The sequence below is a fragment of the Papilio machaon genome, chromosome 11 (assembly GCF_912999745.1).
Source record: "Papilio machaon chromosome 11, ilPapMach1.1, whole genome shotgun sequence".
NCBI classification, from domain to species: domain Eukaryota; kingdom Metazoa; phylum Arthropoda; class Insecta; order Lepidoptera; family Papilionidae; genus Papilio; species Papilio machaon.
In genome coordinates, this window is record NC_059996.1 from 1,038,734 (window position 1) to 1,050,139 (window position 11,406).

Here is an 11,406-nt window from a genome sequence, read left to right on the forward strand (position 1 = left end):
ACTACTGCTTATTTGAAATTGTTCTAGTAATTTGTTTTGAACAATTGCAAAATCGAACCCACGACTTTGATTCACGGTCCAAAAACATCAATCTATTGAAGCTTGCATCCTCAATAATAATAAATATATTGCCCAACAATTTAATAAATCATTAATTTCTTAGAAAAACGAGTCATTCCACAATTTTGGCAAACATTGATATAAAAAAGTAATCCAGATAATATATAATCGGTCGGCAGCTGTTTCAGAATAACTGATAGCGTAGATAAGATATGGACACCGAACTTAAGACTTCCCAGTCAGTAATCACTCACCGAGAGACATGCATACGAATTACGAAGGCGTGTACCCGTGAAGTGACGTGACGACCACGTTGCGACAAAGTGACGTGACATAGGATATAATCACGGCTTCACAGTGACGGTAATATGGTGTGAAGTGACGAACTTTGGTAGCGTATCTTCTCGTCACCGCCGCACCGTAAGGAATAACTTGACAGTATTATGGTGTGAATCGAAGTGACGGTAATACGACATGGAGTGAAGTTATGGTAATAAAGTATCGAGTGAAGTTTCGGTAATAGTGATGGTAATACTGTGTTTGGCTCGCAATTTCATAGTGGTGAATGTATTAATGCACTTAGCTTACATTTAGCACCATGGTTTGCTGTGCCCGAGCCCTTCCCGCCATTTTTCTGCAACTCAATCTCATATTAATGGTTCGTAAAAATGATTATATATATAAGAGTCTTTAGATTTATCATAATACTTAACTTTTGTTTAAATTTTATGTTTTAGCCTTATCAAGAGGACTGGATAAAGAAAACATAGAATTACGAATTATAAATGTACCATTTTCTTTGTCTAAAATGGTTCTATTAGTTTTTTTTTTGTACGTCTGAAACAAACAAAAAAGAAGGCTTAATATTTCACTCTTACTAATATTATAAATGCGAATGTTTAGATGGATGGATGTTTGTTTGAAGGTATCTCCGGAACAGCTTAGCGAATCTCGATAAATTTTGGCACAGATGTAGAACATACAGAAGAACACACAGGCTACTAATAAAGTTTTTTTTACTGTCGCGCGGATGGAGTCGAGGGTGACAGCTAGTGATTCATAAATAACTCACATTTCAAGCTTCTTTAACTGTCATAATAAAATTCTGACATGACCAAAATTAAAATAATCTTTTATTTGGCAAATGCTTTGTAATCTGTTTCAGTGTTATCTTATCACTAAAAATACTAACTTGCAGTACAAGAAAACCAAATAGCTTAATTGTACCTTACTATCATAGAAAATAAGATTAATTTGCAGTAATTGGGTTAATAAATAACATAAACTGCTCATCTAGATAGTATTTATACACTTCTTTTAGATCTGCTAATGTCCATGTCAAACTGTGTTTTATTATTGAATGGCGGGTCGTTTAATATCAAGTACATCCGCCTTTAAATATCTCTTACTGCTGATGTTAAGCAATTAAACTGTAGGTTCATAATTTTAAAAACACACAGTAAAAAGTATGTTTTAATATTAAAGTTATGGCAGTGGAATTTCGATGTTAGAAGGCTCTTGTATAAAGGTAGTCATATATCTTAGCGGCCAGGAACATCGCACGAGTCGCTGCGCAGAACATAATTATTGTTCTAACTGACTGTAAAGAAACGCCAATGTATTTGAAAAGACGTAAGGAACAGTGCAATGCCTACTATGTTACTTAGCGTTGGGGAAGGGGGGGTTAACAGGGTGAGGTGAGACTGTGTTGAGGTGAATTCGTTGACCTGTTGCGCCCCCTTCTGACCAACTCCCTGGGCGCTCGTCCAATCTCGCCCTTCTCTAACGTGGTTACTGGAACCGTGAATATTACGGTGTCGTTGCAGATGTACGCGGGCGCGGGATTCGCGACAGCGGCGCGTCTGAAGTGGGACCCGAGCACGTACGTGCCCTTGCGCGAGTTGCTGCCTCACGAGTATCGCGCAGCTGCTGCACTGCTGCTCGCAGCTAGCATTGTGCTGTTCCTGCTGGCACACTTAGCGCTCGCAGCGCTGTACTCACGCCGTGCTAGACGGCTGTTGCTTGTTATGGTTCGTTACTTTGATAAAAGTTGAAGCAATTAACTACTGGACTAAATACTAGTATAGTAAATGGTAAAAAAAAAATATAACTAGTTATATATATATATATATATATATATTATATATATATATATATATATATATATATATATATATTAAGCAGGAACAATGTAGCACAGGGATATTAATAAAATAAAAAAAAAGATAACTAAAACCTGTGCAGAAAAGAGTACGGACCAAGCGTCTGTAGGTGTGATTTTATAAAAAAAAAAAGGAAAAAAAAAAACTACTGGACTAATAATATTTTAAAGTATTAGCAAGATCTTTAAGTAATAGGAGGAAAACAAATCTGGATATTGGATTATAAGTGATTTTCACTACTAAAGAAGATGCCACATGAAAGGGTCGGTGGCGGAACGACAATACGACGATGTGGTCAAATATCAGCCTGTGATGATGTATTTATGTTGGCAGTACGGCTGCGTCATGGTGATGATGGTCAGCGCGCAGACGGCGTGGGGCTGGTGGACTGGCGTGCGTGTGGCGAGCTGGGCGCACTCGGCGCAGGCGGAGGAACTGCGCCGCGCGCTGCTATTGCGGGAGCATTTGGCGCCGCTGCTGCAAGACCTGGCTCAGTGGCATCCTCTGCCGCAGAAAATTAACAACATCATTAAGGTACAATACCATACAAGTTTAGCAAAATATAAGTACTTATAAGGGTTGTGCGCATCATTTTTTACCCTTATAAGTCTTCTGTTGTGCAGGAGGCGGAGGCGGACGCGCCGCGCAACGGTTACGTGGCTGTGGCCGCTTTAGCAGTATTTCTAGTCCTGCAGCCTGCAGCAGCCGCGCTTGCATTACTGTTGGCTGCACGCACACAGCCTACGCGACGTGATGACCAAAATGTTAGGTAATACTGCAAGTGGCCATACTAAGCACCAAACACAACAATGGTTGAGTAATAACAGGAGCAGTTGTTGCACGAATGCTTATCTCAGTTATGTAAAATTCTATTCAATCAAGAACGCTTGTAACCTAAAGGGCTTGACTGATTGAAGTGTGAAATGTTATTTGTTGGTGTTTTAAATTTTAGAATTTAGTTCTTAATATTGCCTAATCTTTAAGTACAACATTGAATAGATGCAAAGAGGATAAAGAGAAGGAAAAGGTGTTTTCTGCATTTATTTATATCTTGTCTTATTGACGTCTTTCCAGTGTCACCACGAGCTTAGACAGCGAGAGGCGGCCGCTGCGGACGGCGTACAAGAACGGACGACTTGTTCTGGTCTAGTCTTGATTTTTAGGTTATAAAATACGAGCATTTTGACATTGTATGTTTGTTGGTATTATTTTTAAATGACAGAATTTTTTAGGTTAGGTTGTTTATGTCTACTATAACTTTGCACACTTTTATATACATATAAGTTTCTTTTGTAAACTAAAGTGTGTTTAAAGTGTAGTAATGTAGCCAATTTCTTGATTTTAGATTTTAATGAAAAATGCATTTATATTTAGGAGAAAGCTTAATATTAATACTGTTAATCTGTTAAGTGTTCTTTTTTTGTATTTGATATGTGTTCAAGTTCTGTAATTTTAAATTTTTAGATATTAGATTAGATTTAACTTTATATTTACATCATAACATATTAAATGTATTTTATATAAAGACTTTCAAACTAAGAAATAATATGAAATATGTTATGGTTATGTTTAACTGCCAATAAATTACCACGAGAATTTATAAAATAATAAAATATATATATTTAGTCACTTTACTTATTTACCAATATGTCATTATTTGTCAATCAAATCTTACCACAATTTATTATTTCTACCAAAAATTTATCAAACAACCAAAACTAACAACTAATAATTACCTTTGCCTAGCGTTGCCAGACGTCCGGATAAAGCCGGACATAGGTAGGCTTTTTGATTGCATGTCCGGCCAAAATAAACGGTTTTCCGGATTTTGATAGGCTTTTTACATTTCCCAAACGAGAGTGTACCTATTAATACTGAGACAAAATCCTAAATAATATAGGGTATCCGACCTTTCTAACCAAATGTCCGACCAAACTGGCTGGTCTGTCCGGCTAGTAGGTTTGGCGACCTGGCAACCCTACCTTTGCTTATACTTACGAAACGCTGTTCTTTTAATCTCAGTGCTGAGAATATGAGGTAAAATAGGATATAAATAAATGAATAAAACATCTAGTTTGAATAGTTCAACATTGATTGTAATACATCAGAAGTTGAGAGCCGGCGCTCAGGCGCGCGGACGCCGTGCAAAAATATATAACTGTGCCTCGCCGCGAACGTATCTCACAACAAACCTATGTATACATATACATATGTATATAGCTATTATTTAAAATATTCACTACATAGTCAACAAAAATATAGAATCAATAGATAGAGCAATGCGCCGATTTAATGTTGTCATGTGACATCTTTGTCGATACTCAAAAATTTCTAACTCAACACTCAATTGAGCATGAAGTCAAACTGAGTCACAACAATACTCAAAGCAATACACATTAAATGTATACACATAATTATTTAAAAATATTTTTAATCAATACTAAGTAGTGCAAGTTTTTTTTTTGTTTTTTTTACTATCTTTTTACCTTTCATTTACATATATTAAACAATTTTCTAATAAATACACTCAGGCAGAGATTTACCACAGTAAATTGTTGGACATATAACCTTGAGCATCGTCACATAAAATAGAGCGTTTAGTATTACAATACTCAAAGACAATGCTCAATATTAGACAATAGGCGCTTTACTCCATCTCAATACATACATCTAACACATCACACCATGATATGACATCGTCAATTAGCTCACATACATACATTTTTTAAATATAGTTTATAATTACAAAGAAGTAGCAACAGTGAATTAACTGTCGACGAACTTTGCGACTTAAAACTCAATAATGAGTACTGATATAATCTTATAACTCAACTATTTGTCATTACTCATTTGAGTAATATTATTTAATTTTAATATTTTCAATTGTTTAAAAATAAAAATGACACGGTATTTACTTTGTAGTCTATTACTGCTATTTTACAAAAAATCGAAACTTCACAAAATAGTTAACTTTAAAATTGACAATTGTCTACCGGCTATTTAACTTGATATTGTTTTATTATGTACAATGAAATCCTATTTTCATTGCAGGAGGTGTTTTGTTTATTTACAATGAAATTAATCATGTTGGGGAAAGTTTAATCGTGTGCTAATGGCTATTTTCACTGAGTGCGTTTAAAAAGCAGAATCCAGTAGCGATTGTAATTTGTATTTACCACAAATAATAAATATCCGTCGACGAAACTTTAATATCTAAATACAGGACTATAAGGATCAACATGAAATATTTAACACAAGCAATAACAAATAACATCTCGGAATTACTAACAATAGTTTTTTTTTTGCCATTACTACGACATACATATAATTTGTCTGTTGTATAATAATTCTTTATATATTGAAAAATACATCAAAGAATGTATCTGGGTAACATGGACTTAATAGTAGAGCAACATTGTGCTTGTAACTTGGGTTTGAGGTTAGATGGAGGGTTGACTCGGCTAGTTGGAGCAGCTGGGGCGCTTATCTGTATGCGGGGCCGGGGGCGGGGGCGGCCTGCTCCGATAAGAAGGGGTTGGAAGGTCGCGGGGGCGGAGCGCCCGGTACGCTCAGGCTGTCTGCGCCAGCATAACTCTGCAACAAAATTACAAATGGTTCAGTGAAACGAAGTTTATTTGATATGGATCATGATAATGGTCGATAATCTGGCAAAAAATAGGGGTAGGTTTACTTGTGTAGCGCCGTAGGTCTCATGGTTGGCGAGGTCTGCGAGGCGCGTGGAGGAGAGCGCGCGAGGCAGCGGGTTGGAGGGCACGCCGTGCGGCGCCAGCACGCCCGCCTCCGCCAGCGCGCGCGCCTCCTCCTCCGCCGCGCCGCCCGCCCCCGCCCCGCCCGCCGCCTCCCCGCCGTCGCGGAAGTTCACGAACGCGAACGCCGCCAGCGCCACTCCGCACAGCAACCCGTAGCCTGGTAAACATTAGCAAAAACTTTTTATGCTGTTCAACATAAATAAAGAATCAAAACTGGTCGCAATCCGTAGAAAAGAAAATTTCAATGATTACAATCATATATTGGTAGGAGCAGATGTAGATCAGCTTGAAGAACCAAGAAGAGACTAGAAAGAATGACAGAAGTTAATTACGAAAACACCAAATGGTTCTCTGGTATTGATGTACCTGCAAAAGTCCTGGTAGTGCCCCATCGTGTGACGGCGATGCCGCCGAGAACGGCGCCGCAGCCGCGGCCGAGGCCGTGGTGAAGTCCCTGCAGCACGCCCTGTGCGGAGGAGCGGAGGCGCGGCGGAGCGCCGTGTGCGATGTACGAGCAGCAAGCCGCCCACACCGCCGCGTGCGTCACGCCCTGCACGAACTCGAAAGGCAGCACCCACCACGGGTCCGGCAGCCACGCTATGTACAGGAACCGGAGCACGTTGCCCGCAAGACCAAGGCACAGCACCTACCAAACAAGACGATAACGATTAAATCTATAGCGAAGCAATGTCTCTGAAGTTGAATATATTAATAAATCATTACAGTTTTATTACTAAAATACCTTAACATGTCCCATTTGAGTGATCAATTTAAAGCTGAAAAAGTATGCGAAGATCTCAGAGATGTGGTTGATGACGGAAGCAACGCCGAACAACGTGGGGGATCCGCCTTTGTCCTAAAAGTAAAAGTCATCCCGTTATCAAAGTCGAAAAAACTCGAAAACAGAGAAATTTCTACTTTTCCTTGCTTAGGTTTTGATTTGGGTAATTAAGAAATAAGTAGACCTGCAGATGCCAGAAGAGGAATGTAAAGATGAGCCCAATGCCGAAGCCCATGAACCAAGCGACCAGTAAGAAGGAGGCGGCCTTCACGTTCTGGAACTGGCGCAGCACTGTCACCCACTCCGGCATCTCACGCGTTGTCTGCGCGAACACCTGCACACGAACCACCAACATATGACTATTCTGCTCACACTTTAAGTAGGGGACTATACGAGTCACTGTTCTTCATGGCTTTCTATCAAACAAAATCTCGTCAGTTACCCCGAAATATGAAAATCATTTATCTGTTCTGGTTCCTATATCATATTTGGTTCTTTCTTATCAATGCCGAAGTTATTTTTAGAACAAAAGGTGAACAAGTTATTCAAGTATTGATCGTTGAAGGTGAGATTTAATTTATTACGCTGTAAAATGTGAGTTTCTAAAATCATCGACCTATTTATTTTGCTGGAACATTAAATTTCAGAGGTCATTTTAAATTGACCTGTTTAAAAGTGATTTTCTTCCATGAACCAGTTTAACTTGACTTGATGTTCGTATCTTGGGTTAATGTTTGGTGTACCTTAGCTTGTTCAAGTGTGGGCTGTGGGCGCGCAGGGGCGCTAGTGTCGAGTCCTGGTAGCTGGAGTTGTTCCGCCAGCTGCTGCTGCAGCTTCTCCTCATGGGTCGGAGACTGCGGTGCGGCGGTCACCATAGGTTCTGGCGGCAGCTCCTCGTACTTGAACTTCACCTGTATTATGGAGTTAAAGATATGATTGAACTCTCCGAAAACCATCGAAAATTAACTGAAAATCGAGTTATTGTGTCTCTATTTTATCGCGCGCATGAATCAATATGTATTGTTTAATAACAAAAACAACAAACCTGTGTTGCAGTGATCAGTGCGGCTCCCATGAGCACAGAGAACGTAGCGAAGCAGATGGTGTAGTTCTTCTCGTAGCGCTGCGGGCCACCGCAGGGGTGTTTGCTAAACGCCGTGCTGTGGTCCAACGCAATGCCCACGAAGAACATTGCCAGACCCCAGCCCAGCGAACCGAACATGCGCTGGTGGCCGTATCTGCACCGTAACGAAATATATTATTTTATCTAATGTTATAACAAAGACTCAAAGTAAAACTTAAACTCACCTATCCGCATCCTCTCCCAACAAAGTAATAACAGCAGAGTCCGCAAGAGTTATTGCAGGAGCACTAAAGAACTCGCCAATAACCACCAGTAACAGAAGTAAAAAGAAGGTCTTCTGAATATCCGGCGTACTGTATACGATAAAGGAGTGGAGAGGAGTGACCCAGTTGCCGTTGGTATTTGGATCATAGTCGATAGCGTCATCTACCGGAAGCGGCGACCCGACGTGAGCTGCCGCCGCCGACCTGTGGAAGGAGCGAAACTCGTTCTTCGTCCACTCGTCGTCATAGCTGGGAGTGTCGAGGCGGTAGTCAGTCTTGTTGATCGGGTGGATGCAGGCCACAGCGCTAGGCTGGACCCAGCTCAGCGGCAACGTGAAGATTATCCAAGCGCCAAGAGAAGCAAGCAGTAAAGTGCGTCCCTTCTGCCAACGGTCTGCTAGACCTCCCCAGAATGGAGCTGATAAGAATTCAACGAAAGGCCGGGTCCCGATGAGTAAGCCGCATTGTCCTGCGTTCATGCCCATCTGCTTGAAGTAGACGCCCATCAAGGGGAAGAGGGAGCCGAATGCGGAGTAGAAGAAAAAGTAGAACGTCTTGACGGTGAGAAGCTCGGGGTCGACAGCGCCGGGGCCACACATCAGCTCCAGCAGGTCGCTGCGCCCGCGCACCTTGTGCGTCGCATCCTTCGGGGCTGGGTACCTGTACAAATTGTGTATTATTTCAATATCTGTTTGGTTTCTTATAATGAAGATCACTACTTTATAAAAATATGATAAATTTTACTTTTATTATTACCATCCTCAACAAGCGCTTTTTCCTGATAACGTGAAAGCTTTTACAATAAACCTAAGTTATAGTTACTTCAACTTGTCGCCAGATAGAAGCAGCGTATCAAAATCTTGTAAAAAACCTTAGCAAGAAAATCACTAAAGTGTCCGTTACCTTGTGACCCCGCTCTTCGTTAAAACACAAACATGCGTTGAGAAATCAATACATGCGATGTTACTAACAGGAAAACAGTCCTTGCGAAACGAAAGATCAAAGGATTCTTGTAAGATTAAGGATTAATTCAACAAAGGAGAGGAAGAAGGATACGTAAAAAAATAAAAATGTAGCTAAAAGCGATTAACAGGTTCTTGTTTTAAAGTTGTTAGGAAGGCTGTAGATTAAATTTTTTATCTTGAAAAAATAAAATAAATTCCACTTTAACAATTATTTTTCTCATTTCTGATCTAAATTAAATTTCGCTTTCATTTTCTTTACCTATGTTTATAAACGTTTTCGTTATGCAAAATGAATACGCAGTCGTTGTTTTTCTAACCTGCCAAGAAATCAATAGAGGCTGATCTTGAAATATTGACCGTCTATTTGAGCGATGAAATCACGAACAGCAATAAAGAATAGCATATTTACGATAGCCAAAATTTTATGTAATGCTGCCGCTCTCAGAGTGTTAATGGGTCGCTAATGGAAACTTTTAGTGTAAATTTCTTTTAGTACGTTTACATTTAAGGCCTCCTTTAATGAAATGACTGTTAGTGCGATGTGTAGTGTATGAAACATAAATTTATCTATCATATATGACGATAAAATGTTCTGATCGAGCAAGCTTTGTAGGTCAGGGTCAAGTTGGTTAGAATTAGGTCACAACTGGAGAGAGGGGAAAGTCCCGACTCTGATAACAAGGCAAATTTACAGATAAATATGCCTAGTGCAAATAATATATATTATTTGCACAATTATAGTAGCACATAATGATCTTAAATTGTGTTTTTTTATCAATTGTTACTTACAAATAAATTTTAAAATAATTGTTTATTCATATTTTTTTTTCAATATTAATAATGTTTTCAATAATACGGTCAAGATTTTGATTACGAGCTCTGCGTTGTTTCGATGGATGGTCTACATTACCCAAATTTTCAACAAGCTCATCAACATTGACGTCTTATTCTTGGTTACAGAAAAAACACCAGAATAAAGCAGGCAATTTCATACCGGGATCGTTCATACAATAGCAGTAGTAATGGATTAAGGGTTGGTGGCACAGACCTGGAGGTGTCGACCTCGCCGGTCTCGTCGGGGCGCACCAGGGGACGCACAGCGGGCGCGGGGGGCGCGAAGGGCGCGGGCTCGTGCGGCGGCTCCATAGTGCGGCCGCGGACTGCCGCCGGCATAGCCAGCACAGCGCTCGATGCTGCCACGCAAGCGCATTGCTACTCGTTGACACGCAAGCGCAGTGATCTCAGCTGCCACGAAGACCGGCCGCAGGCGCCCGCCCGTCTCCTGCCTAACGATCTGACCTCAGCCGAGTACACATTCATCCACTTACATCAAACTTCCTCTTAAAGTTCCTGCTCGAGTTCGATTTTCGTAGTAGCTAGGTGTATAACAAAATATTGTTGATATTTTAACATTTAGTTTGCGTTGATGTATTTCTAGTTTTCTGGTTCCTTGTCATAAAAGTGGTCCTTTACTTTTGAATGCAACGGCTAAAATTTTCCTTTGATACAATTGGCTACCACCTGGATAAAGCGATTCCATCACACTATCTCTTCATATGAATAGTTTAACAAAACTATTGATACAAAATCGGAGTCTGGCCTTGTTTAACTTAAATTTAGTACTAGTTGCTGTTATTAATGTTATATTTTAAATTTATATATACCTATATAATATAAAATTTACTAATGTAAAACCTGGTTGTACTTAATGTGTTATTTTTCTTAACACAGAAATCCTTATCTCAGTCTAATTAATTTAAAAAAAAATCCACTCTTGTACACGCTTAAGAATCAGAAGTAATGTTTTGAGAGGAACGACCGCTTTAACTAACTGGAAATTGGCACGTGTTGGCCAACTGATTCTTGGATATTAAGTTCGTATATTTATATCGAAAATAACTTTATAGCTCTAAAATAACTTAGGGTAATCCTTAAATAAGAGTGATAAATTAAAGACTCTGAGTACGGGTGAAATTTTTAATATTAGTCAACATAAAAGTAAATTTATATTACGTCACAAACATAATTCGTTCCATCTACGGAGTGCTACGGCGTAGCGCGGCGTGTAGAGCTGGTGTGACAAAATATCGTTGTGGTATGAGAGCCATAACTTCACGAGTATAAAATACAATGATTACCTTTTTTATACCTTTTAGCTAAGAAAAAAGATATGGAAACATTTCTGAAATAACAATGAAATCTGATCTGATCCGAATGCGTTTTTATGAAATACATTTTATTAATAAAAAACAAGGTTACAATTATTTTAATTTAACTTGAAATAAGTCACTAACTGATTTTATTATTCACAAAAATAAATC

The 11,406-nt window shown here is 39.4% G+C and overlaps 2 protein-coding genes across 2 annotated transcripts; one reads left to right on the plus strand and one right to left on the minus strand.

The window, feature by feature from the left end:
* The first annotated feature begins 650 nt into the window (after nt 1-650).
* Nucleotides 651-3,530, plus strand: LOC123721422. The gene is made up of 5 exons (XM_045680128.1): nt 651-718; nt 1,887-2,090; nt 2,556-2,756; nt 2,846-2,991; nt 3,297-3,530. The coding sequence occupies exons 1-5, from the start codon at nt 659-661 to the stop codon at nt 3,370-3,372; spliced, it is 687 nt and encodes a 228-aa protein (XP_045536084.1). The 5' UTR covers nt 651-658; the 3' UTR covers nt 3,373-3,530.
* A 1,994-nt stretch (nt 3,531-5,524) lies between these two features.
* LOC106716169 (major facilitator superfamily domain-containing protein 6) lies at nt 5,525-10,680 on the minus strand. Its single transcript, XM_045680126.1, has 8 exons — nt 10,134-10,680; nt 8,082-8,780; nt 7,819-8,011; nt 7,517-7,684; nt 6,958-7,107; nt 6,735-6,848; nt 6,359-6,638; nt 5,525-6,149 (listed from the first exon to the last, which is right to left on the minus strand). The coding sequence occupies exons 1-8, from the start codon at nt 10,256-10,258 to the stop codon at nt 5,854-5,856; spliced, it is 2,025 nt and encodes a 674-aa protein (XP_045536082.1). The 5' UTR covers nt 10,259-10,680; the 3' UTR covers nt 5,525-5,853.
* Between the last annotated feature and the right edge of the window lie 726 nt (nt 10,681-11,406).

Coding starts and splice junctions, on each gene's coding strand:
- LOC123721422 (XM_045680128.1), top strand. CDS start 659: ATGGTTTGCTGTGCCCGAGCCCTTCCCGCCATTTTTCTGCAACTCAAT. Junction 719..1,886: donor AACTCAATCTCATATTAATG/GTTCGTAAAAAT, acceptor GTGTCGTTGCAG/ATGTACGCGGGCGCGGGATT. Junction 2,992..3,296: donor CGTGATGACCAAAATGTTAG/GTAATACTGCAA, acceptor ACGTCTTTCCAG/TGTCACCACGAGCTTAGACA.
- LOC106716169 (XM_045680126.1), bottom strand. CDS start 10,258: ATGCCGGCGGCAGTCCGCGGCCGCACTATGGAGCCGCCGCACGAGCCC. Junction 8,012..8,081: donor TTGGGAGAGGATGCGGATAG/GTGAGTTTAAGT, acceptor GTTACGGTGCAG/ATACGGCCACCAGCGCATGT. Junction 7,685..7,818: donor CACTGATCACTGCAACACAG/GTTTGTTGTTTT, acceptor TCCATAATACAG/GTGAAGTTCAAGTACGAGGA.